The 25,615-nt window shown below is 44.0% G+C and overlaps 1 protein-coding gene across 2 annotated transcripts in view; it reads left to right on the top strand.

Moving 5' to 3' along the window:
- Positions 1-15,485, top strand: part of SCIN (scinderin) — a 74,916-nt gene extending 59,431 nt beyond the window's left edge. For both annotated transcript variants that reach the window (XM_068152518.1, XM_068152517.1), the window contains 11 exons: positions 684-816; positions 2,524-2,612; positions 2,809-3,024; positions 4,923-5,044; positions 5,211-5,301; positions 8,171-8,341; positions 8,875-9,052; positions 9,492-9,613; positions 11,332-11,409; positions 12,721-12,781; positions 13,799-15,485. In XM_068152518.1, the coding sequence (XP_068008619.1) occupies positions 684-816; positions 2,524-2,612; positions 2,809-3,024; positions 4,923-5,044; positions 5,211-5,301; positions 8,171-8,341; positions 8,875-9,052; positions 9,492-9,613; positions 11,332-11,409; positions 12,721-12,781; positions 13,799-13,932 (1,395 nt within the window). In that variant the 3' untranslated portion in view covers positions 13,933-15,485. The remainder of the gene's footprint in view (positions 1-683; positions 817-2,523; positions 2,613-2,808; positions 3,025-4,922; positions 5,045-5,210; positions 5,302-8,170; positions 8,342-8,874; positions 9,053-9,491; positions 9,614-11,331; positions 11,410-12,720; positions 12,782-13,798) is intronic.
- Positions 15,486-25,615: the final 10,130 nt, after the last annotated feature.

Raw genomic sequence — 25,615 nt, 5'->3', positions numbered from 1 at the left:
GCTCTAAGGTCCCCCAGAGTCTTGTTTAGGCTGAAAAACTCCAGCTCCCTTAGTCTGTCCTCATAGCAGAAGTGCTCCAGCCCTTGGATCATCTTTGTAGCCCTCCTCTAGACTCACTCCATTTGTTGTGGGTTTTCTGCTTTTCAGCAGCTGAGTTGGCAGAATTTCTCCAAGGTCTTCCTTATTGTATCCCACTAGTTGTGGTGTCCTTGCCCCTCCAAAAGCACTGGTTTACTCACAGAAGAGGAAAAGTCTACACTCATTGGGTGAATGTAAGTGTGCCTTTGGCTTCAGCAGTAGTCGTCTGGTAACAGGAGATTAAACCTAAGGACTGCACCAGCTCAGCTGCATGGAAAGGGTGGCCTGAAGAAGATACAGATTTTCAATTGTGAGGTGTTCAGCAAATGAGCAGTTGAATTGAAAGCCAGAGAAATGGATTTAAGAAGCTGTGAGACAGAGATCCTGCAAGCTCACAAAATTAACACTGTGTCTCCCTCTGCTGGTTGTAAAATGGAATGAAACAAAATGAAAAATCATGAGCCTACCTTCTTCTCCAGCAGCACACACATCTCATAGCTATTTATACAGCAATGGCAACTGATTTTAGAGTCATTGTGGAAGAAGACATTAATTTGCTTATAAAAGCCAGAGTCAATCTAACTTTGAAATGATTGCTTTCTTAGGTGTCAGATGCCAGTGGATCCATGAAGGTGTCCATGGTAGCAGAGGAAAACCCCTTCTCCATGGCTATGCTGTTGTCTGAGGAGTGCTTCATTTTGGACAATGGTGCTGCAAGGAAGATCTTTGTTTGGAAAGGTAAGAGATCACTCCTGTTGCAAATGTAGAAGCTACAGACATAGCTAAGGAGTCATCACAACATAGCTGGGACACTAGCAAGAATTCAGTCCTGGCTGGGCACAGAACCCTGCATACAGCTCTTGGTGCAGTCAACAGGCAAGGATTGCTCATATTGAATAATGGCCTCAAGACTAATTCCCTTCCTTGAATCCTGGCTGTTTTGCGGTATCTGTAAGTTTAGATGCTTATCTAATTGCAATTATAGAGCAAACATAAAGAATCCTACAAGTTTTGTATATTGCCATCAGGTCCCTAACTTCGGGGACAAAATGTGGACACTGATTATGGGTAGATATTATACTTCCATACATTGCTCCATGGGGATGTGAAATTGAAAGGTGAGTGTCCCAGGCATCAACTGAAAGCATAAATTTGCATTGATGCTTCTTTTTTTCTGGTGAGTGTTTTTCTGTGGTGTCATCATGTATCTGCAATTACTTTGAACATTTCCCAGGAGGGTATTACTACTGGGAATTAGGTCTGGATACCTTGTAGCAGGATTGTTGTGGTGTTGCCATGGCATCCAGTGCTGAGTATCTCCCCTTTTTTGTCTGAGGCAGTGTATTAGTGACTATGTGGTGCTTGCATTTCTTTTTAACACGTGCAATAGCAATTAATCAATGCTGTTGTCAAATTGCTGAGGTCAGCCCAGGAAGCATTGTGAGCATTTCGTTTGGAAGCCTCATTTGCAGGTAGGGAAATGTCCTTTCAAAGGAGCATTTTGGGAGCACTGTGCTCAGGTAGTGTATAGGATCAGGTATAAAACAAATAAAATACAATTTAGGCCCTGTGCCTGTGACCCTGTGTGCTCCTCTGTGTGCCCTCACTTTGCTGCTGTTGGTAACAATAATGTGTGGAAGAACCTCATTAATATGAGAGCCTCACCTTTGCACTGGCAGGCTGCAGTTATCAACTCTGCTGGAAATCTTCAGCCCACTAAGCTGAGAAGTGTGAATTATCTTGCTAATAGTCTCATTCAAAATGGAATACAATGAATAGCTTATTGAAGCATCTTATTAGACTGGGAGTATAGTTACTGACAACCAGCTGGGACACAGACCTGATACACAATATCATCCTACAGAGACTTCTAGAGATGTCTAAGGCTCAACAAGGAGGAATGAGTGGGGAAGAGTGGTGGTAAATTCCCTTTACTGGCACGGTGGTGCTTCCTGAAGAAGTGAAGGCAGTTCTGGGTGGCAACTTTATTTAACACAGGGCAGTCCAGCAAGGGAGGATTCAGAGAAAAGGGGCAGGATGTTCTTGTACCTTGAAGGAAGGAGACATTATGGACAGTATTTTTTAATAGAAATGCACATGCTGAGCAACAAAACAAACAAACAACAACAAACTCTCCCCTCCCCAACCAACAAAACACCACAACCAAAACCCCAACCAAACAAAAACCCATGAACAAACCCCACAACCTTGCCTTTCTGCCCCCTCTGATTTTGTCTTTATTTTCACTGGTTTCAGAGCTGCTGAGGTACTGCCTTGGCCATTCAGTTTTGTGTGAGTCTTCTGACTCCCTTTATAACCAGCATTTGTTCAAGTCTGAGGCAAGAGCAATGTTGAAGAGAGCCTGGCTCAAGGACATGTAGTTTTTGCAGGATCTGTGAGCTCATTGCCCTTTCCCATGCATTGTTATCCTTCTGTTTTAACCAGGCAAAGATGCTAACCCACAAGAGAGAAAGGCTGCCATGAAGAATGCTGAACAATTCATACAGCAGATGAATTACCCTGCCAACACACAGGTGTGATCTAGCTATGATATGATACCAGGAGAGCATGAGCTCTGTAAAAGACTGGTTTGAAATCATCAAAAAATATGTTTAAGTGCTCAGAAGACAAGAGAAATACTTCACTAACAGATAATTCACAAAAGTTTCTGTTTGAGTAGCTGTGTCAGTTTTGTTTCCCTTCCACTTGATGTTACTTGCTTCATTTCAGATTCAAGTCCTTCCTGAAGGAGGTGAAACACCAATTTTCAAACAATTTTTCAAGGACTGGAAGGATAAAGATCAAAGTGATGGCTTTGGCAAGGTGTATGTCACTGAGAGAGTGGCTAAAATTGAGCAGATTGAATTCGATGCTACCAAGTTACACGAGTCTCCACAAATGGCTGCCCAGCATAACATGGTAGATGATGGTTCAGGGAAAGTAGAGGTAATTTTTGTGTTGTATTAAATTGTATTCCACACACCTAATGCACTGTGTTACTTGTCATGGGATAAGTTGCTGCTCTGTTTAGGGCTCCCCTCAGTTTAGGAAAGATGTTGAGTTGCTGGAACATGTCCAGAGAAGGGCAACAAAGCTGGGGAGGGGTTTGGAGCACAGCCTTGTGAGGAGAGGCTGAGGGAGCTGGGGTTGCTTAGCCTGGAGAAGAGGAGGTTCAGGGGAGACCTTATTGCTGTCTACAACTACCTGAAGGGAGGTTGTAGCCAGGTGGGGGTTGGTCTCTTCTCCCAGGCAACCAGCACCAGAACAAGAGGACACAGTCTCAAGCTGCAGCAGGGGAGGTTTAGGCTGGATGTTAGGAAAAAGTTCTTCATAGAAAGAGTGATTGGCCATTGGAATGTGCTGCCCAGGAAGGTGGTGGAGTCACCATCACTGGATGTGATTAGGAAGAGACTGGATGGAGTGCTTGGTGCCATGGTTTAGTTGATTAGATAGTGTTGGGTGATAAGTTGGACTCGATGATCTCAAAGGTCTTTTCCAACCTGGTCTGGTCCGGTCTGGTCCATTCCATTCCATTCCATTCCATTCCATTCCATTCCATTCCATTCCATTCCATTCCATTCCATTCCATTCCATTCCATTCCATTATTTTACCATTTAAACTGTTGAGTAGAGTGCCACTACATCAGTGTCACAGTTAAATCTACCATCAGAAAAGGTACTTCAAAGTAGAAGTTGACTCTCTTCATCAGCTGTATGATGAGTCATGCTTTTTTGGTGCTTCTGAAAGATGTTGTACCAGTCATCAATAGAAATCAAACAACAGAAATATTTGCCCTTCTTCACAATGCCTTTTAGAGAGATACTTCAAATGTGATCATTAGCCTAAAGAAACATTTCTAGCTCACATCAGCTGGAAATCTGACATGGAAAAACTTACCCTTGGAGTCAAAAAACATTCTGTCTCTATGTATGTATCCAGTCCCCTTTCTAGAGAAACCTTCTTTCACAGATTGCATTGGGTTGGAAGGGATCCTCAAAAGTAATCTTGTCCAACACCCCTGCAGTGAGCAGAGACACCTCCAACTAGATCAGGCTGCCCAGGGCTGCATAGGGTCTGATTTGAATGTCTCCATTCTCTCCAATGTCTCTAGTCCCTTGAATAGCCTAGATGTGGGAGAAAAATATGACTGTGCAGTCTTTCTAGATCTATCCATATCACTCTGCAGGGGTATCTTCAGACAGCACGGGGCAGGTTTGGAATTGTGCCAACACAGCCATAGCTTTGTATGTTGGGATTCTGGAAGAAAAAGTAGGGATAAATACCTGCAGTCTCATTGATACATTCTCTAGGTTTCTAATTTCATGCTTGGAATGGTTTGTAGGCTTGAGCCAAAACAGCTTAGAGCTGAAATATTTTGTACTTTATAGTTTTATCACCATTGTATTGGAGAGCAGCAGTTAACTGAACTGAGCTCTAGTGAATCAACCTGGAGGAAATCTGCCTGCCTGTTACCTGACTGCAGTGTGCTCCTCTCAAAGGAAATGATAGTTCTATGATGAATCAAAAAGTTGTGCCATTCATGTCATATTATCATCTTAGGATGTTAAGAAAATAAGTTCATCATAGCATGATGAGGTGAGCATGTGGGATTAGGCCATCAAGAAAAGAAAAATGTTCAGAGATGGCCTGTTGGTGGTCATTATTCAGTCAGTCAGTGGGTGCAGAGTCTATCTGTTTACTTCATGAAGAATCCTTCCTGGGTTTATTCCATTACATTTGGGAGCAGAAGCAAAGGCCTCTCAAGGGGTGACACAATATATTGCTTCTTGATGACTCTGGAGATGAAGTTCATCATTTCCCAGTGATTTCTCTGTTTCCCCAGATCTGGCGTGTAGAAAGCAGTGGCAGAGTTCCTGTGGGACCTGAGACATATGGACAGTTCTATGGTGGAGACTGCTACATTATCCTCTACACTTACCCTAAGGGGAAGATCATTTACACATGGTATGTTTGGTCACCTTTGCACAGACCTCCAGTGTGTGGATACTATTTTCTGCTAACTTTATGTCCTTTTGAAAAGAACCACATGTAAATGCATTTGTCATGCAGTGTAAGATCTGGATTATTCTGAAACTGAACTTAGCTATTCTCTTTCTCTTTGTTTCCTCAGGCAAGGAGCTCATAGTACAAAAGACGAACTCACTGCGTCTGCATTCCTGACTGTTCAGCTGGATCAGCTATTGAACGGTCAGGCTGTGCAGGTTAGTGTCCTTTGGATCCCATTCAGCAGAGTGTGCAATATCTGCACATTTCAGTGAGAAATGCAAGGAGGAGGTAGTGTGTGAAGCCTTGGAATAACAACTGGCTGCATTCTTGTGGAGCCAAACACCATGGGCTCCTTTTAAAGTTGCCAGAGATTTCCCATTGGAGTTATCCTTTCTGAATGCAGATGGCCTAAACAACACAGATGTAACACAGCCTAAACCTGCCTCTTCTTTCCATTGTCTTTTTCTGTCTAAAAAGTAGGGTTTGGTCCTTCGTAGCCTTGTAGACTTTATACATGGTCAGTGGAGACTGAATGATAAGATCCTCCCCAAGCAACTCCCTCTGGAGGAGGTGTCTGGCAGGGTGATAGCTGCCCTCTCTTTTTTGTTGAGCCCAGACAAGACAACTGACTTTTAGAGGGCCAAAACTGGGAGACATGAAAGCCACATGATAGCTAGAACAGTCAAACCTGCCTGAACTGTGCCACAGGGTCTGGCTTGTCCTTGTCTTAGTGAGGAATGTAGCTTGGGTTTTCCCATCCCACAGTGCTTGCATCTCTGTGAAAGCAGGATACACATCCTGCCTTGCAGAAATGGTATGTGCACAGCCAGGTGCAGGACACTGGTAGCTAAAAGGTGTGATGAGATAAGCTAGTCCCAGCATGGCTAGGGTGTGTGCTCTCCTTTCATCACCAGTGAGGAGCACTGGGTGGGTGGAGAGGTGTTAGGTCTTCCCTTCACAGAAATGTCAGAGCTGGAAGATGACCAGGGACAGGCAGAGATTTTCGAGGCAGCAGGAGGTACAGCTAATTCAGATGGCAGGCTGTACTTTTTAGCTATTAATCAGTTATGATTGAAATGCCATTAAGGAAATATTAGAACGCTTCTAGGTAATCATTCTTTGAAATACATGTTCTACATTTGGGCAGAGTTCAGCACAGTATGGCCCTGCCTCGTACCTAAGGCAAATACTAGCACTAAATAATCATAATATCACCATTAACAGCTGCAGTAATAATGTGCTGCAAAATCCTTTCTGTTAAAGCTGAAGGAGATCCATCTCACTGCAGTGGACATGATACTTGCAAGTATTTTCAGGCTGCAGTGAATTTAGGAATATATATATACACATACATATATACGCATGTATAGACACACACCTGTATGAAGGCATTTAAGTACTTGTACATGGCAATCTGGAGCACATGACCTGCGCTGAACGTCCGCATTACCGTGATTTGAAAGGTCTGAAAGTTCTGGGTTTGGTCACCAGATGGCACCATAGTACAGATGATGCTTAAAAAGGGCTTCCCCTGTTTGTTTCGCAGGAACGTAGAATCATAGAAACACCGGGGTTGGAAAGGATCTCTAAAGGTCATCAAGTCCAACTCCCCTGCAATGCTCAGATGCATCCTCACTAGACCAGGTCGCCCAGAGGTCAAGCCTTACCTTGAGTATCTCCAGGGATGGAGCCTCAACCACCTTTCCGGGCAACCTGTTCCAGTGCTCAACCACCCTCATTGGAAAGAACTCCTTCCTTACATCCAATCTAAATCTAATGTTCCCTAATTTGAAACCATTGCCCCTTGTCCTATCACTGCAGGCCTTTGTAAACAGTCCCTCTGCAGCCTTCTTGCAGGTCCCCTTCAAGTACTGGAAGGTCTCCTCAGAGCCTTCTTTTCTCCAGGCTGAACAGCCCCAGCTCCCTCAGCCTGTCTTCACAGCAGAAGTTTTCCAGCCCTCTGATCACTTTCATGGTCCTCCTCTGGACCCACTCCATCAGGTCCATGTCCCTCCTGTGTTGAGGGCTCCAGGGGTGGACACAGTACTCCAGGCCTGTTCTTACCAGCTATGTTTCCCTCAGTAGTTAGGTGGTTTTGTTGTTTGGGATTTTGTTCTGGTTTGTGGGTTTGTTTTTGTTGGGGTTTTTTTGGTGTGTGGTGGTTGAGTTTGGGTTTGGTTTGTTGGTTGGTTTTTGTTTTGTTTTTTCACTTGTAAAATCCTGCTGCAGCTTGGCACCTATAAGCATACATGTCCTAGGCAACTGTTCTGGTCTCTCCAGTGGTGAGATATGCAAAAGCACCTACTCCATGACCACCAGCAGCCTGGCTGCAGCTGCAGCCACTCCCCTTGGCACCCTGCTGCCCCAGGACTCAACAGACAGGTCTAAAGGGCTGAGGTTCTCCACTTCTCCTCTGCTGGCTATGCAGCATGCCCCATGCCCTGTATTTCCCTTTCTTTCCAGGAGTGAAAGGCAGGGAGTAGCAGCCCTCCACCTTGGCAGGAAGAACAAATGGTTGTGCACAAATAACTCTAATCATATGTTAACCTGAACCCAGTTGTTCTTCATGGCTGAATGAGGGTTTGTTGAGTACCCTTTGCATCTGCAGTGGAAGTTCATTTCTGCTATCCATGCCATCCCCTGCAAGATACATTTATGCCCATCCTTTTCATTCTCTTCCAGGTAAAATTCCACATAGAAGTAATTAACAGGATGGGTAACTATTCTCTTTTGCTTGAATACAGGGCACCTATAGTTCCCAGGCAGATTTTCAGAGGAATGAAGTCACTGTATCAAACTCTGTGAAATGACAGTTCCTTTGGCAATTTTCTTGGTACAGTAGATAGCAGCCATTTTAATCAGCTAAACATTATGTTAGAAATTTGAATCTTGTCTTTATGTTAGCATGATTGACAAAAAATCTCAGGAATGCTCCAGCTTTAATGTGTCTGAAACTGTATTCATAATCTTCTCAGCTTGCCACTTCTCATTCTGGCTAACACGTGTAGCATGATTGGCTTAGGACCCAAAATAACTGCCTGTGTCCTTTGGTTTCTTTTACTGCCTTTCTATACATATGTATAGATCCGAGTCAGCCAAGGCAAAGAGCCTGCACATTTGCTGAGCCTGTTCAAAAACAAACCACTGATTATCTACAAGGATGGGACGTCCAAGAAAGAAGGTCAGAAACCTGCTCAACCCACACGACTCTTCCAGATCCGCAGGAACCTGGCAGCCATTACTAGGATTGCAGAGGTAAGGTCACCTGCTAAGTAAACCATGGGAAATACTACAGCTGCCACCAGCCTCTCTGACTAATCTTGTTGGATAGCCCCACCTGGTAGGAACACACAAGTCCAGATCAAATCCACTGCTCCATGAGACCAACCCATTTAATAAATCAAAGAGAATATGCTGTAACTGGCTGCAACCAATCTACATCTCTCAGAAGAATCCATAAGAAAATGTGTAGCCAACAGTCAGCTGACAAAGAATGGACCGAAAATCAGCAGTATTTATGAGGCAGTCTTTTCTGATCCATGAAACAGTCTTTCCTGCTTCATGAGATAGGCTTTCCCACTACCAAACACCTAAGTTTTGCCCTTCAAGTCAGTTCCTTCTCTCAAATTAGGTTCTTCTCTAATTTGTATCAGTATAAATCTTGAGAAAAAAATGGAGAAAAAAGCATAGCTGATTAGCATCTATCTACACATTTGATATAAACATGCAAAACAGTGATCATGTCATTTGAAAACATAAAGAATAAAACAATTTCTTTTTTGATCTAGGTTGATGTTGACTCAACATCTCTGAACTCTAATGATGTCTTTGTTCTGAAACTGCCAAACAACTCTGGCTACACCTGGGTAGGAAAAGGAGCAAACAAAGAAGAGGAACAAGGGGCTCAGTACATTGCCAATGTTCTTAAATGCCAGACTGCTAAGATTAATGAGGGCCAGGAACCAGGTTAGTATGAAGCCATGTGGTTGCTAATAGGCAACTGAAAATTCACAGCATTGCATGGAAACACAGCCAAAGTGGGGTTTGAGATTGTGTATTTTATAGCAAGAAACATATACTCTATCCCTATGAAAATCCAACCAGACCATGGAGATCTATCCAGGATTGCTGCCATGCCCTGGAAGGCTGTAGAAGGAGACAGTAGAAGGAACTGCAGAGGAATGTAGTCCTTTCTTCACCCTGAGTGAAGGGAGGGTAGAAGGACATAGTGCATTGCTCTTTCTAGGTCTGCATGTGGTACCTTGGTAACTGCAGGAAGAGTTGTAAGCAAATGCACCCATCTCTGAGACAGAAAAGAAGAGACTGGGGATTCTAGAAACACTAACAAGCTAAAACATCAAATGTTAAATCCACTGCTGAATCAATTATATATGGTGTGTTTCAGAGGAATTCTGGAAAGCACTTGGAGGTAAAAAAAGATACCAGACTTCATCACAACTCTTGACAAAGGCTGAAGACCATCCCCCTCGCCTGTATGGTTGTTCTAATAAGACTGGCAGATTTGTTGTGAGTATGAGGGATTCTTTCCTTTCTGTTTCAATCACACATTTTCTCATATATTTTGTCTTGGGAATCAGCAGGCATTAAGTTAATTTGGGGACCTGGCTTAGTTAGCCGTGCTTGGCAAGAACTAGAGAGTTGAGGTTTGCTGCTTTAAATGAATCCAAATGCAATGGATGGACAGAAGAGTTAATACTGCAGATGTTTGCACACGGCAGCCTGGGACTAGAGGCTGGAAGATAAAAAGATAAGGTATTTGCCTAGTCAAAAGCAATTGTGTTCTTGCAGAGCATTGCCAGACTGCTATCATTCCACTGAGAAAGTGCAGGTCAGTGCCTTGCCCCTTACGTGTTAGATAGCGGTGGTGAGGGAAAGATATGTCCCCTTGCCAAAAATCCCTAGCAGCCAGCCTGAAATTTTCCATGGAGATTTAAGACGTGTAATTATGCCTCTAAGGTATTGGCCTGTGCCCAGGGAGGCAGGAAGAATTATTTCCTTAGCAGAACTACCCAGAGCTGTGCACTGGGTATCAGGCCTGTGACTCAGGCTTAATTACTTACCATATTCTGGGAGGGCAACTGTGTGTCAATACTTGGCAAGATTGCAGTAGTTTTTAGGCAGGGGACTTAGTTGGCTACTATCTCTGCAGTTTCCTTAAGGCACAGCCCATTCATTTGGAGAGGGATAAAACAAACAGGATCCTTTAATAAGGGCTTTAAAATCTTATGAGAGTAGTAAAATGTATTCTTCTAGCAAACTTCTAAAACACTCACGTCAAATACAGTAACAGGAACCAACCCCTAATGGTCTGCTGGGACCTATGCACTCATTTGGCTTTTGTTTTAAATACCCTCCAAATTCTGAGAAATCCCCTCTTTTCTCTAGCATTTCTCTAGTAACAGAGTCAGCATCATTATTGCTCACCAGAAGAGGTAGGTCAGATCACTCTTGACATTCTGGCCACCATAAAAGGAGAGTTTTTTGCACCAGTTAGTATGCCTGCATGACCAAGCATAGCCAGACACTTGTTAGTCCTTTAAAAGTAGAGGAGCTAGGCCCTTGTCAGTCATTTAAAAGTAGAGGGCTGACCACTAGTTGCATTATTACCTCTCCTTCCTGTACATGACATTAAACTGCTTTCCCATCTGTCTGCACAGCCACGGGAGAAGCAAGCAGCCTGCCTTTAGGGACTAATCCTTGATCGTTTAGTCAACTGTAATGCCCCATTCTCAAGTGACTGGAAAGCTTGCTTGGGTGTGTATTTCACCACTGAGCTCACCAGTACAAATCAAAGCAGTGTCTTTTCCTTATTAATGAATGTAAGCTGCAGGAATATAGCAGCTGATGTCAGCTGATTGATTTGGTTTGCCTCATATAAAGGACTATGGAAAATCCCCTGTCCACTTCTTCTGGCAGACCTCAGTTCCTACTTAACAATAATCACAACTAAAACATAAACCTCTGCCTCCCCTGAGGATATCCTATCAATTTTGACAAACTGAGAGCTGGTTTTATAGGACATGTGATTTGTTTTCTTTCAGTGAAACACCTTTGACACATTCATCAAATCGGTTTAGGGCCTGTCTCTTTAGGAAGAAAAAGAATTGCACACCAGCTTCTGGGCTTAGCCTCTTAAAAATACCTTTGGTCTGTGCAACATCAGAGTATCTACATAAATAGTTAAATACAAACAAACAAAATCCAAACCATAATATCCATTTTAGATTGAGGAGGTCCCAGGAGAATTCACTCAAGATGATCTGGCTGAGGATGATGTCATGTTGCTGGATGCTTGGGATCAGGTAAGCTGTGTACTTGATCACTGCTTTCTGTGGTAAAAAGGATAATTAATTGTTAACCACTTAGATCATAAGATGGGAGGGAAAATCATCTTTGTGAGAAGGGAAGAAGTTTTATTTTCCTTAAATTATACCAGGGGGAGCAGTATTTTTGAGCTATGTGATGTGCTGGTGTGAATATTCATGGATGAATTTCCAAGCATAATGTGAGATCATGGTAAGCACTTCCCTTTAAAACTAATGGAGGCTGCAAGAGTATAAACTCTGAAAGGCTGTCAGTTATGTTCTTAACTTCATCATTAACATTTGTTAATTAAAAAAAAATAAGTTATTGCATAGAATGTCTTCCACAGCACCCAATTCATGTAGTAGCAGCAACTAGGAAAAAACCTCACTAAAGAATGGGGTAAACACCAGCACCTTACACAGTTTGCTTCAGAACTGGGTGGAGGATGACAGAAAGAGTCTCTGTCAGTTTCCTGGGTTCACTGAAAGCTGAAAATGTTGAGAGCTTTTTGGATGACACACTCAGCTTACTGTGAGTGTAAAGGACGCATCTGTTTCTCAACAGTAATTTCTCTCTACCCATGCTATCCTTGGAGGGCAAGAGGGAGGAGGCCACAGATCCCATGCTTCATTTGTCCTCTTCAGCCTAACCCTTAATGAAAAAAAGGCTGAGGTTTTTGGAAATGAGAAGGAAGGTCGAGGGTCCATGTGGGAATGAGTGATATTGGAAGGTGGGTGGAAGAGCTGGACTGAGAGTAGTTGGTACATACTGGCTCAGGTAAGAAGGAAAGAAGTCTGGGACATGTAGCTGGTTTCCAAAAGGATCCTTGACAGGAAAAAAGACAAATGTGGGGACTGCAGATTGAGGCTCTGGTAGCTGGGTCATTCACTGGGTTATAACTAGCAGTTACCTGGGGCAGCACCGAGCACAAGGATTGATGCACACACGGGAACTCAAACCAGAGACAGCTCCTGTTTGGTGTTTTCACATGCACCAAAAGACTGATTTCCATGGCAAATTGTAAAAGATATCTATGGAAAAGGTAATTAGAGTTCTTTTCATCAGACCTTGCATAAAGGTCTGGCCTTCTGGTGTCAACAGAGCGATGAGATTTCAGAGGACAGAACTGTAGTCGCTCATAAGGGAACAAAAAGTCATCCGTCGTGGTTTGTGAGATCACTGTATCTCTCAGGTCTTCTCACAGTGTATATTATTTCTTCTAGTGGAATCAACTAGTTTGTGTTTTACCTGCTGTACACAACATCCTTATAACAATGTGGGAGCTGTATCTTTTCTCTCCTCTGCAGGTTTTTGTCTGGATTGGGAAGGATGCTAATGAAACTGAGCGAGAGGAATCCATTAAATCTGGTAAATCAAATCAATTCGGCAGAACTGAGCGAAGTAGCATCTGTATTACTTAAAGAAGTGGGGAAAAAAGATGATGCAGAAGAAATTTAGTTATGTTTACAGTGTTTAAATGGGTTACTGATATTATTAGGTAGGAGGAGATTATTTTCTCCTTTAAATGTGCTTTAAAACTCATTTTTCTCTTACCTGTAAATTTATGAAGGGTAGAATTAATCAAGAGAGTGTTATGAGACTGCAGTACTTTTTAAAGAACATATGGGAGAGCTTCATGGAAAGAAACTGCACTGTAAAGAGGAATAATTTTAAAGGAGATACCTAGTGAGCTGCATGCCACACTAGTGTATATAGTCACAGGAATGATGCTGACAATCCTCAAGTCCCTACATTGTAAAGAGGAATAATTTTAAAGGAGATGCCTAGTGAGCTGCACCCCACACTAGTATATATAGTCACAGGAATGATGCTGACAATCAAGTCTCTACACTGTCCTTCACTTAGTTAAAGCTAGAGGAGGAAGTTCCAACTGCAGAACAAATGAAGTCAACTCATGTGGCGTACAGTCTCCTCTCTGGTGTAGTTTCACACAGATGAGCTGTTCTGACAGAGTTTGAGCTAGCAATGCTTGCAGACATTTCCCTGGAGCAGCTGGGGTTACCTGGCTGTGTTTCTGATAAGGACTGATGTCACACTGTGATATCAAGGGAAACTATCAGCTGGAAAAATGGGACTGAATCTTACACCATCTGCACAGCACCAGCAAATTCAATTCTTCTGTTCAAGAACCCAGACCCATCTGTTTGGCAACAAACTGATCAGAGCAATCCCTCTGTTTAAACCTTGTGCAAAGTTCCTTCACTGGCAGCTGGGAGAAACCTGATCATTTTGTGCCATTGCAATAATTTATTTGGATCCTGTATTATAGCAGCCCTGGGTTCTTTCAGTATGGCTTTGAATGTATTTTTTATACCAGAGGAATGAACTAACGTGTTTCATGTTTTATTTCCTCTCTGTCTTTAGCCAAACGCTACATTGAAACAGATCCTTCTGGCAGAGATAAGGGGACCCCCATTGTAATCGTGAAGCAGGGGCATGAACCCCCCACATTCACAGGCTGGTTCCTGGCGTGGGACTCCAACAAATGGAAGAACTGATCTCTCCAAAGAAGCTGCAGCTTCAAGCCAAAGGATGATCAGAGCCAAACTACTTCCTAGTATTTTTAAGCATAAGCTTCTGCAACGATACGATGCACCCATTGTTACACCTTCCTGAGCTTTGATATATTTCTGTGAATAACTTAGAAGTTCTTAGCCCTGGAAAGGATAAATAACAATTGTAAATTGGTCAAAGGGGGGGAATAGGGTTTTTTGTGTAGTAAATATGGAAAGTGCTACCAATACTTTGTTTAAACTATTGGTCCTTCACAGAGAAGCTGTGGATCAGTTTATTGTAATGTGCTAAAATGGACCAAATTTTGCCTTCACTTAAAAATCCAAACTAATGCCACAGAAATTCCTTTAGATTATGGTTAGCATAATCTTGTGCAGAATTTGGCCTGGTAAAGGGCTAATTCTACATCTATTGCAAGGGTAGGGCTGAACATAATAATCTCTGATGCAGAATGTGAGCTGTATCTAGCAGGGGGCAAGTAAGGGATGGATGTTTTGAGGAAGCTGTGCTTATATGTTTGTTTGGCTTCTTAGGGCCTACATTTGCAGCTTCAGACCAAATGGCTGTGAGAATATGAAGCTGATAAAGGGTTTTTATGGGACTGTCTAGCTCATTGCCATAAACTTCTTCAGACTTACCTCTGTGAGCCTCCTCCAGCTCCATCAGATCTTTTTAACCAAAGCTCTTAAGCACACTGTAATGCACTAGTGCTTTTAAGTGGAAGCAGAGGAAGCAACAGCTTCAAAAATATACACTCTGCTTTAACCAGACTGCACATAAGCCATACTTTGCCTCATTTGCCTTAGTCAGCAGTCCTTAGCTCTTTTCCAGCATGCAGACCTCTCATCTAATCAGTTGCAGGATGTATTTCTACTGATTTTCTATGCAGGTCTCACTCAAATAGCAAGTAACCAAGCATAGGGAAACCCCTTCTTTCACTAGCATTCCACATCCTGGGAATTTGCAGTGAGTATGCACCATAAAACATGGCCTTCTCTTTCCTCTCAGACACAGTTAGTAGAGCTTTATTATTATTATTCTGGTGAATTTGTGGGTACATTTTCAAAGTGTTTTTCATTGTAATTTAGCCAGAAAAGTCTAGTAAAGGCAGGAGGAAAAAAAACCTGCTTCAAATCCTTAGCACTGCTTTGATCACTTATCCTATAGTAAGTGTTTTAAACTACAGTTTGTACAGCTGTAAATCATGTCAGTGTGGCTTTTTAATGAAAGCATTGCAGTGGTGTTAATTGCTCTTAGAAGTTAGGTTGGGAAATGCCATTTTAGACTTTTTTGTGTTTTGGTGGGGTTTTTTTAACATGATTGCAGTTTTGAATCTAGGGAATGCAAAAGAGTGAGTCTAATCTCAGCTCATAATTGATATCAATGACAAAAGGATTGTGAAAGTAAGAGATTCATTAAAGGAGTTTGTTACCTTTAAATATTTCTTTAAACCTCTGCTAATATAACTGGGATGTACCAGAATGCAAATTTGTTTAAAATAAAATCACAAACCCCAGTGTTCTATTTGCTGAGCTGATCTTCCTCTCTCTGACAAATTGTTGCTTGGTGCTTCCTCTGATACCTAGCAAAACTTTCTAGGAAACCCAGCAGGTGCCTTCCTTTTTTACATAGTTTCATAGTTTCATAGTTTCATTCAGGGTTGGAAGGGACCACAAGGATCATCTAGTTCCAACCCCCCTGCCATGGGCAGGGACACCCCACACTAGATCAGGCTGGACAGAGCCTCATCCAGCCTGCTCTTAAACACCCCCAGGGACGGGGCCTCGACCACCTCCCTGGACAACCCATTCCAGGGTTTCACCACTCTCATGGTGAAGAACCTCCTCCTCACATCCAGCCTGAATCTCCCCACCTCCAGCTTCATTCCATTCCCCCTAGTCCTATCACTACCTGAGATCCTGAGAAGTCCTTCCCCTGCCTTCCTGTAGGCCCCCTTCAGATACTGGAAGGCGACAATTAGGTCACCTCGGAGCCTTCTCTTCTGCAGACTGAACAGCCCCAACTCCTTCAGTCTGTCCTCATAGGAGAGGTGCTCCAGCCCTCTGATCATCCTCGTGGCCCTTCTCTGGACACGTTCCAGCACCTCCACATCCCTCTTGTAATAGGGGCTCCAGAACTGGACACAGTACTCCAGGTGGGGTCTCACCAGGGCTGAGTAGAGGGGGAGGATCACCTCCCTCGACCTGCTAGCCACACTTCTCCTGATGCAGCCCAGGATCTGATTGGCTTTGCGGGCTGCAAGTGCACACTGAGAGCTCATGTTGAGCTTTTTGTCCACCAGCACCCCCAAGTCTCTCTCCTCAGGGCTATCCTCCAGCCAGTCACTGCCTAGCCTGTATTTGTGCCTGGGATTGCCTCGACCCAGATGCAGGACCCTGCACTTGCTCTTATTGAACTTCATGAGGTTGGCCTGTGCCCACCTCTCCAGCCTGTCAAGGTCCCTCTGGATGGCCTCCCTTCCCTCCAGCGTGTCTGCTGCACCACACAGCTTGGTGTCATCAGCAAACTTGCTGAGGGTGCACTCAATGCCACTGTCCATGTCCCCCACAAAGATGTTGAATAAGATAGGTCCCAGGACTGATCCCTGAGGGACTCCACTTGTCACTGGCCTCCACTGGGACATGGAGCCATTGACAGCCACTCTTTGGGTGCGGCCATCAAGCCAGTTCCTTATCCATCTAGTGGTCCACCCATCAAACCCATGTGTCACCAGTTTGGAGACCAGGATGTGGTGCGGGACAGTGTCGAAGGCTTTGCTCAGGTCCAGGTAAATGACATCAGTTGCTCGCCCCTCATCTATTAATTTTGTCACCTGCTCATAGAAGGCCACCAGGTTGGTCAGGCAGGATTTGCCCTTGGCAAAGCCATGCTGACTGTTCCCAATCACCTCTTCACTATTCTTTTGAGCGAGTAGTGACTCCAGGAGGATCTGTTCCATGATCTTTCCAGGCACAGAGGTGAGACTGACTGGCCTGTAGTTCCCTGGTTCCTCCTTCTTGCCCTTTTTGAAGATGGGGGCAATGTTTCCCCTTTTCCAGTCTGTGGGGACTTCACCAGACTGCCAGGACTTTTGAAATATAATAGAGAGGGGTTTAGCAACCTCATCTGCCAGTTCTCTCAGCACCCGTGGGTGTAACCCGTCGGGTCCCATGGACTTGAACACTTTCAGGTTCTTCAGATGATCACGAACCTGATCTGCACTTACAATGGGCAGTTCTTCCTCCCTGTCCCTGGCTTTGACTTCCATAACATCAGGAGTGTGGCTAGAGGCCCTTGCAGTGAAGACTGAGGTAAAGAAGTTATTAAGTACCTCAGCCTTTTCCTCATCACAGGTGACCATGTCACCATTTTCTTTTCTGAGGGGGCCCACACCTTCCCTAGTCTTCTTCTTCCCATTAATATACCTGTAAAAGTTCTTAGTATTCCCTTTAATCTCCCTGGCTAGATTCAACTCAAACTCTGCTTTGGCTTTCCTGACCAGGACTCTTGCTGCTCGGGCAGCTTCCTTGTATTCCCCCTGTTCTACCTGTCCTTCCCTCCACTTCCTGTAGATTTTCCTTTTAAGTAATAGTGTGTTCAGTAGCTCCTTGCCCATCCAGGCAGGCCTCCTAGCATTCTTACCTGCTTTTCTCTTTGTTGGTACACAGAGCTCCTGGACACAGAGGAGGTGGTCCTTGAATACTGACCAGCTGTCCTGGGTCCCTCTTCCCTCCAGGGCTTTGTCCCATGACACTTTGGCTAGCAGGTCCCTGAAGCGATCAAAATCTGCATGCCTAAATTCTAGGGTCATGAGCTTGGAATACTTCCTCCTGATTGCCCTGAGGATGTTAAATTCAACTGCTTCATGGTCACTGCAGCCAAGGCCGTCTATGAGCCTCACATTGCTTACCAGCCCTTCCCTGTTGGTGAGAACAAGGTCCAGCATAGCACCATTTCTTGTTGGTTCCTCCACCATTTGGAGGAGGAAGTTGTCTTCTATGCAGTCCAGGAACATCCTGGATTGCTGGTGCCTTGCTGTGTTGTCCCTCCAGCAGATGTCCGGGTGGTTGAAATCACCCATGAGGACCAGGGCTTGTGACCTGGAAGCTGCTTCTATTTGCCTATGGAGGGCCTCATCTGCTTGGATCTGCTGGTCAGGTGGCCTGTAGGAGACCCCCACAGTAATATCTTCTTCCCCTGTCCTGCCTTTAATTTTGACCCATACACTCTCAACTAGCTTATCATCCCTCCCCAGTTGGAGCTCCACTGATTCCAACTGGTTATTGACATGTTTGGGTTTATTTTGATGCCATTTTAAAAGGAGAAGTTGTTTGGTTTTACTTTGATGCCGTTTTACAACAAGAAGTTGGGATTACTTTGGTGCCATTTTACCCACTGGAGGGTTAACTCTTCCCAACAACTCGGAAGTGGCAAAGCAAAGGGAAAATGAAAGACCTGGGTGCTCATTAGCTTGTGATTTCATCTTTAGGAAAGATTGCCATTATGTTGTTATGAGACTCTTTGGGTTGGTTTGGTCTGCTTGCAAAAATGACTGCCTGCAGAAATGACTCTTAATAAAACAGGAGGAAAGAGCTGCATGCTGGTTTTAAAGGACAGGTCTTGCTTTTTGTCTGTGAGAGTAGATAAGGTGTCTTTCTCCAGCTGGAAGGCGCAAAAAGACCTTTTCCATTCCTCAGATTGTGCACTGCATGCAGCCACTGAGCAGCCTGTAATTACTGCCTCCAGCACGGACATAAGATACTTCTCATTTTTAAGAAATAACAGCTACAGTAGTTTCTGAAGCAAGCATCGGACAAGAATTGCCCTTCTTGCACATAACCATCTTCCACAACACTGAGGCCTGTGAACTGGCGCGGCCTGCCAGCATATTCTGCAGCACTGTGAAGCCTATTTTCAGCTCCCTCACACAACACAGAGGAGCTTTTGTGGTCTCCTGGCCTGGTCATTTGGGTTTACAGTACATTGTCCTGGCACGCTGATTACTGATTGAGCATTGAGAGCTCATAACAGAGCAGTGTTCTCAACTGGGCTTGACAGCTGCTAGCAACATTGTTCTTGGGTTTACTTGCTAGGGAGGAAGTTTATTTTTCATAGATATATGTGCAGTACGCACAAAGACGTCTTTCTTCCTCGCCCTCTCTAAAAAAGAGAGGGAAGGAGGACAGACAGGATGGGCTATGAGTGAGCTTGAGCTTGGAAATATTAAAGGCTGAGGGAACTGGGGTTGTTCAGCCTAGAGAAGAGAAGGCTCTGGGGAGACCTATTATTGGCCTTTCAGTACCTGAAGGGAGCCTATAAGAAGGCTGGAGAGGGACTGTTTCCAAAGGCCTGCAGTAATAGGATGAGGGATCTGGGGGTGCTGATTCACAGCCGCCTAAACATGAGCCAGCAGTGTGCCCAGGTGGTCAAGAAGGCTAACGGCATCCTGGCCTGCGTTAGGAATAGTGTGGCCAGCAGGAGCAGGGAAGTCATTCTGTCCCTGTACTCTGTACTGGTTAGGGCACACCTTGAGTACTGTGTCCAGTTCTGGGCCCCTCAGTTTAGGAAGGACATCGAAACACTTGAATGTGTCCAGAGGAGGGCAACAAGGCTGGGGAGAGGCCTTGAGCACAAGCCCTATGAGGAGAGGCTGAGGGAGCTGGGATTGTTTAGCCTGGAGAAGAGGAGGCTCAGGGGAGACCTTATTGCTATCTACAACTACCTGACAGGTGGTTGTAGCCAGGAAGGAGTTGGTCTCTTCTCTCTAGCAACCAGCACCAGAACAAGAGGACACAGTCTCAAGCTGCACCAGGGGAAGTTTAGGCTTGAGGTGAGGAGAAAGTTCTTCACTGAGAGAGTCATTTGTCATGGGAATGTGCTGCCCAGGAAGGTGGTGGAGTCACCGTCCCTGGAGGTGTTCAAGAAGGGACTGGACGTGGCATTTGGTGCCATGGTCTAGTCATGAGGTCTGTGGTGACAGGCTGGACTTGATGATCTTTGAGGTCTCTTCCAACCTTAGTGATACTGTGAAATCTAAGTATATATGACCTAAATAAATAAATCAATAAATAATCCCATAAAACTGGAGGTAGATAACACTTCAATGTGCTGACTTTTCGAATTCATGCTTCATTATTTATATATTTATTCACTTATTTATAAAAACAATAATTGTCCTTTTACATAAAGAAATATTACACTTTCACCTTCTATGGCTGGAAGTTTTACTGCTAAAATCAAAGGAATTCTGAGTCCATTGAAAATACAATCAGATCTTTAATCCACAACACAGCCTTAATGTCTCATTATATCTTCTCTCCACTGGCCTGAAGTTACTTTGACCTCTTCTGACTATTAACACATTACCTTATGCTAAAAATTAATTAGCTATGCTGAGTGCAATTAAAGCTTCCAAGGTGCAAGAGTGAGAAGGGCAGACCAATGGGAACTGGGAGGCCCACCATGCCATAAAATTAGTTAATGACTGTTCTGGCCCTTCTCCCCCTGCATGCCACTTTCCTTTTGACATTGCAACATATTTGCATTACAGGAAAAATAAATTAATCTGTCCCTAAAGAACAGAGTATGTGTGAGCTGATTTTGTTTATTCTTCTAAGTACAAGTGAACTGAGGTATTGAGGGGAGCAGATAGAAGGGGAATCAGCCTGTACCAAGATTCTTCCTAAATCATAGAGTTGTTTCCATTGGAAAAGACCTCTAAGATCAAGTCCAATTGTCAGCCCAACACCACTGTAGCTATTAAACCATATCCCAGAATGCCATGTCCACACATGCATCATCCACACTTCCATCCTGCAAGTGCTCACTCCTCAGTAAGATGCTGAGTGTACTCAGATCCACAACACTGTACCATTTACCATCACATTTGGTTAGTCATCAGTGAAATGTGAGCCTCCATGCACATGACCTGAAAGCATCAAGTGAAAACATCCATTTTTATTGTTTGATAGTCTACAGGTCATTTGCTTAGAAAAATACCTGGATGGGGGGGGCAAGTAGGGCCAGTGAAGGTACATGCAATGCTTCTTCAGGAATGCATCAGGAAACCAAGCAGTGAGGCTGGGACAATCTGAAAGGCATCCCACTGCAAGGCCCATTATTGCTTTAGCAGCAATAATGCTTTGATTATTCTAACCAGGCCTCCTGAGCAGTGCTGGAAGATCTCCCCGATGCTCTTTAACAGATTTCACAGAGGTGCCTCAAGGTGATTTCACAGCAGTTGGCAATATTAACATCAAGGCTGGATGCAATCAGGTGATTTTATCATCGTTTACCCGACCATTTACCATGCATTGTGTTGTCTGATGCCCTTCTGGCAAGAGAATCAGCTACAGCAACAATCCTGATTAGTAGGAACCTAAAACTAATTTACCTCGGGGCTTAGATTTTTTATAGGGGTGGCTCAGAAAGGTTGCAGATAAGGGCATAAGGGCACAACTGAGACCCTGGTAACCAGCTGAGTGGGTCTGTAGGTGTCTGTTGGTGCCCCAGATTGCTGTCCTTCCTACCACTAATGAGCCAGTCTCCTGCTGGACTTGGGTGAGAAGTTAGTCGGTGTAGCAGAGAGAAGAGATGGGAGTGGTAGTGAATGTCTCATCAGCAAGGACAATAGGCAAGAAGCCCACTCTATCAATTCCCTATTTTCCTGTTAGATACTCCCAATCAACAGCAGATACCTTGCACATCTGTTGCTGCCAGACTCTGTCCCATCCTAGTATTTGCAGATGCATCTATTAAATAACCCACGTGTGAATTCCCAAGGCTCAAAGATTTCAAGCCTGTGTGAGGAAAGGTGATGGACATTTATCCTGTATTAAAAGCAGCAAACAAGGATTCTGGGAACCAGCATTTCCTGTGGCATGTATATCCTTGTGTAACCTGAAGTAAACCACTGAATTTTGGCACTTAAATTCTGCACCTATTAAATGAGACATTCTTCCATCCTTTTGCTTTGATTTAAGCTACACTATCATGTACTGTGTTTGCACAGTGGCTGACCTAGTGAAGTCACATCTCAACACTGTCATTTCGCAGGTACTGCTCATAATCCAGACAGATGCCACCTTAATTGTGCTAGGAAGCCCAGGCTTCCTGAGAGAAAGATGAGACAACAAGACAAGTGGACACTTGCTGAAGCACAGATGCAGTTTCATCAAGCTGCATTGGAGCAGCAAAGGAAGGGCAGGTGCCAGCTCAGCTCAGAAGTAAAGCTTCCACCTCTCAGTGCCTGAAGAGGGCCTGCAAGAAGGCTGGAGAAGAAAGCCTGCAATGATAGGACAATAGGCAATAGTTCAAAATTAGAGAAAAGTAGATTTAGATTGGATGTTAGGAATAAGATCTTTACAATGAGGGTGGTTGAGCACTGGAACAAGTTGCCCAGAGAGGTGGTTGAGGTCCCATCCCTGGAGTTATTCAAGATGAGGCTCAATGGGCCTCTGGGTGACCCGATCTGATTGTGGATGTCCCAGCTCACTGCAGGGGGAGTTGGACTAGATGACCTTTGGAGGTCCCTTCCAACCCAGGTGTTTCTATGATTCTAGAATATAAAACAGTATGAGAAAAAAATAACTCAGCAGTACAGTTCAGGGTTGCTTTGTTTGAGCAACCTCTATAAAGCTGTAACTCTAGGTGCACCTGCAGTAGGTCCGCATAATTCCTCTCTAGATGAGAAGCAGCTGCACTGGGGACAAGAAGTATGAAGGGAAGAGAAAGCTCTGCTGTGTTTACAAAGGAACAGCAAAATGCTTGGGTGCCTTTTTGACCTGGAGAGTGAGAACCATTGCTTTGAAAAGGTATGTCAAGTCCTTAAGTTTTTCTGCTGCTGTTAATGACACAAGGCCTCTCAGCAGTCTTGCACACTTTGTTTCTTGTAAGTGGTGTTTTCTGGGTGACTGAAGGACTGTGGCTGTTGGTAACTTATTGGACCTTTCTTCTGTCATTACTCAATTATGCTGGGTAACAGACATCTGCTGACATAGCTTAGGTCCAGAGGCTGAGCGTGAGGAATCCTGTCTGTGGTAAAGTATATGAACTGAGAGGACTAAAGAGTGCCTCCTGACTACAGATGGAAGAGTCAAGATAACTGCCAAGTACCTTGCTCATTTTGAGGCTTTGGTTTGCATTTTAATGGTATCTCCTCTCTTGAAAGCCTGCTGGCTGCTGCTATTGGTGTTGCATAAAAGGAAGAATTTCATAGTTCTGCAACAGTGTCAGCTTGAAGTTGGGGACTCTGGTGGCTGCTAATGGCTATCATTTCATCTCAACTCTGAATTATCACAGAAAGATGTAGATGCTGTATGTGCTAGACTGCTGGGCCTTCATTCAGTTCTCAGCAAGGATTCAAAGATTGGTGATTTGAAAGGAGTGCCATGGTGCTCACCTCAAAAACCTATCTGGAGTTGTGCTGAGAGGAAAGACAGTGCTGATGTCCATGTCCCTAAACACAGGAGCTGGCCTCAGAAGTGAGACTCAGCAGGCAGGAGCTCTAAGGCTTACTTAACAGGCTTTTGCAGAGTGATCTATGGCTTTAGAGGCCTCCCATCATTACAACAGCAGGAAGGAATGCAACTTTTTGTCTTCTGTAAAGCTTTCTGATGCTTCCTTTGAAGGTTCAGATCGAAGCTGCATGTACTCCTGAGCTGTATGCATCACATATTTATTGTGTTACTTGGCATCTGAAATCCAAAGACTTCACATCATGAAGGATCCCTTGAACAGTCCTTTTCTGCTTACAGGATGTCCAGGCTTATTTTTTCCTTACATGAAGAGGCATTATTTGTTTTGCTTTCCTTTTATGTCCCAGCAGTAGAGAGGCCTTGAAGACAGTAAGTAAATTGGGAAAAAAAGTAATACTATATTTACAATATCCTGCTGCTGCTTTTGCTTCCCAGATTCTTGCTTGGACTCTTCCTTAAGAGTCTTCTTTCTGTGCTCTGTCCTGGTAGAGGCATAGAGGAAGACTTTCAAAGAGAAGAAAACTTCAGGGATTACCCTTGCAGAAGTTGGAACTAGTGGCTCTTGCAGCATTGTCTCCATTCACTGGAGTTAAGTGATTACATCTCAGCTGAACAATCTGTTCCTCCCAATGTTTGTTTATCTGCCTTCCTTACTTTGTTAAAGCCTGTTAAGTGGTGTGGTGTGACCATGAGAGCCAGAACAGGGGAAGCCTATATTCTGATCAAAAGCTGTGATGTTAACATATGGCTTAAAAAATGTATGTATTTAAAAATCAGCGTTTGGGCAGGATTTTTATATTAAGTGTTTACAGCCAGATTCTTTGAAAGGCTTCTATACTCTTTCCTCAATGTTATGAAACTGGAATGTACAATGTGGTTTGTCTGAATCATATTCTCTGTGAGATGAAAGCAAAAACGATTTTGCAAAGACAGCTTTTATGAGGCCTTCAAAGTGAGTTTACTGTTGTTTCTGTCCAAGAACTGAACCTGAGGAGTGTGAAAGGTGGCTGTCTGCCTAGCACACTTGTGGTCAGCTTTCAAATCAATTTTCAATTGAGTTAGCTTTTAAACTTTAGCAAAGAGTAGGCTCAGTCTTGCATTCACTGAAGCAATTTTGAGATTTACTGTTAAAAAGACATGGTGAGCTGGTAGGACTTACAAATTCTAGACTGCAGCTGAGCAATGGACTACAATTGCTGTTCCCTGCCCACACAATGTTTGTCTTCCCTGAAACCTTGCTCTTTTATCCTCCTCTTTTCTTTGTTTTCTTCCTCCTCTCTCTTTTTTTTTTTAACCTGACCATAATGGAAGCTTGTGAGCTCTTCAGGGTAAGGGTTGGTTTTCCTTTTGGGATGTTCAAACGGCACACCAGAACAGGCTGGGATTTTTCACTGAAACTCTTGAGTGCAGTGACTGAAAAGGATAATGACTTTTTTTTTTTTTCCCCTGAAGTTTCTAAAGCTGCAACAAATGCCCAGTACTTACACAAGTATCAGATGCACACTGCATCTCCATGAAGGAGCCTGAAACTGTCATGGCCCCGGGGGAAGAGCTCCTCTGGCTGCACTGAAACTAGTTATCACCTGCAGCCAAACAACTCTGTTCAGGATTGAGAAAGATGCAACCTAGATGCTGAGCTCCGGTTCATGCTCTGCTGACTGAATTCCAATTCTAATGCTAGAAATCAAAGCAAGGGAGTATTTGCTCTCTCCACTCCTTCCTGTAAAGCTGATTTTTAACACCCTGCTGTTCTAAAATACAATTCAACATATTGGTCAATACCTAAATGTGCTCAGGGACTGGATGCAACCGCCACACACCTGGAAAAGCTACAGACCTGTAGCTACTACACAGCTACTACTGCACCAGTTTGTGTGTGCTACACAGAACTCGTGGTCCACAGTAAATTAGCAAATGAAAAGCCATTCAGAAGTCTGACCACCCTGGCAAGCAGTGGATTGGGCCATGTATCCTGCTGAATGCAGGTTTGGTTTATTCTCCTGGGCCAGATTAAGTACTTTCCCCTGTGCACCTCAGATGCCAGCTGACCTGAAGACAAACTAAAAGATCTGTCCAGTGACACAGGTTTGGGAAACTCCTCAGAAATGTTCAACACCACAGGGAAAGACTTCTGGTAGGAAGTGAAGAAAACAATATGGAGGATGAGACTGGTGGACTGCACTGATACCCA

This window comes from Melanerpes formicivorus, unplaced genomic scaffold (genome assembly GCF_026170545.1).
Source record: "Melanerpes formicivorus ecotype bairdi unplaced genomic scaffold, bMelFor1.0.p_v2 SCAF_23, whole genome shotgun sequence".
NCBI lineage: Eukaryota > Metazoa > Chordata > Aves > Piciformes > Picidae > Melanerpes > Melanerpes formicivorus.
The sequence above is the reverse complement of the archived record's forward strand: the minus strand, read 5'-3'. Positions and strand labels throughout refer to the sequence as shown.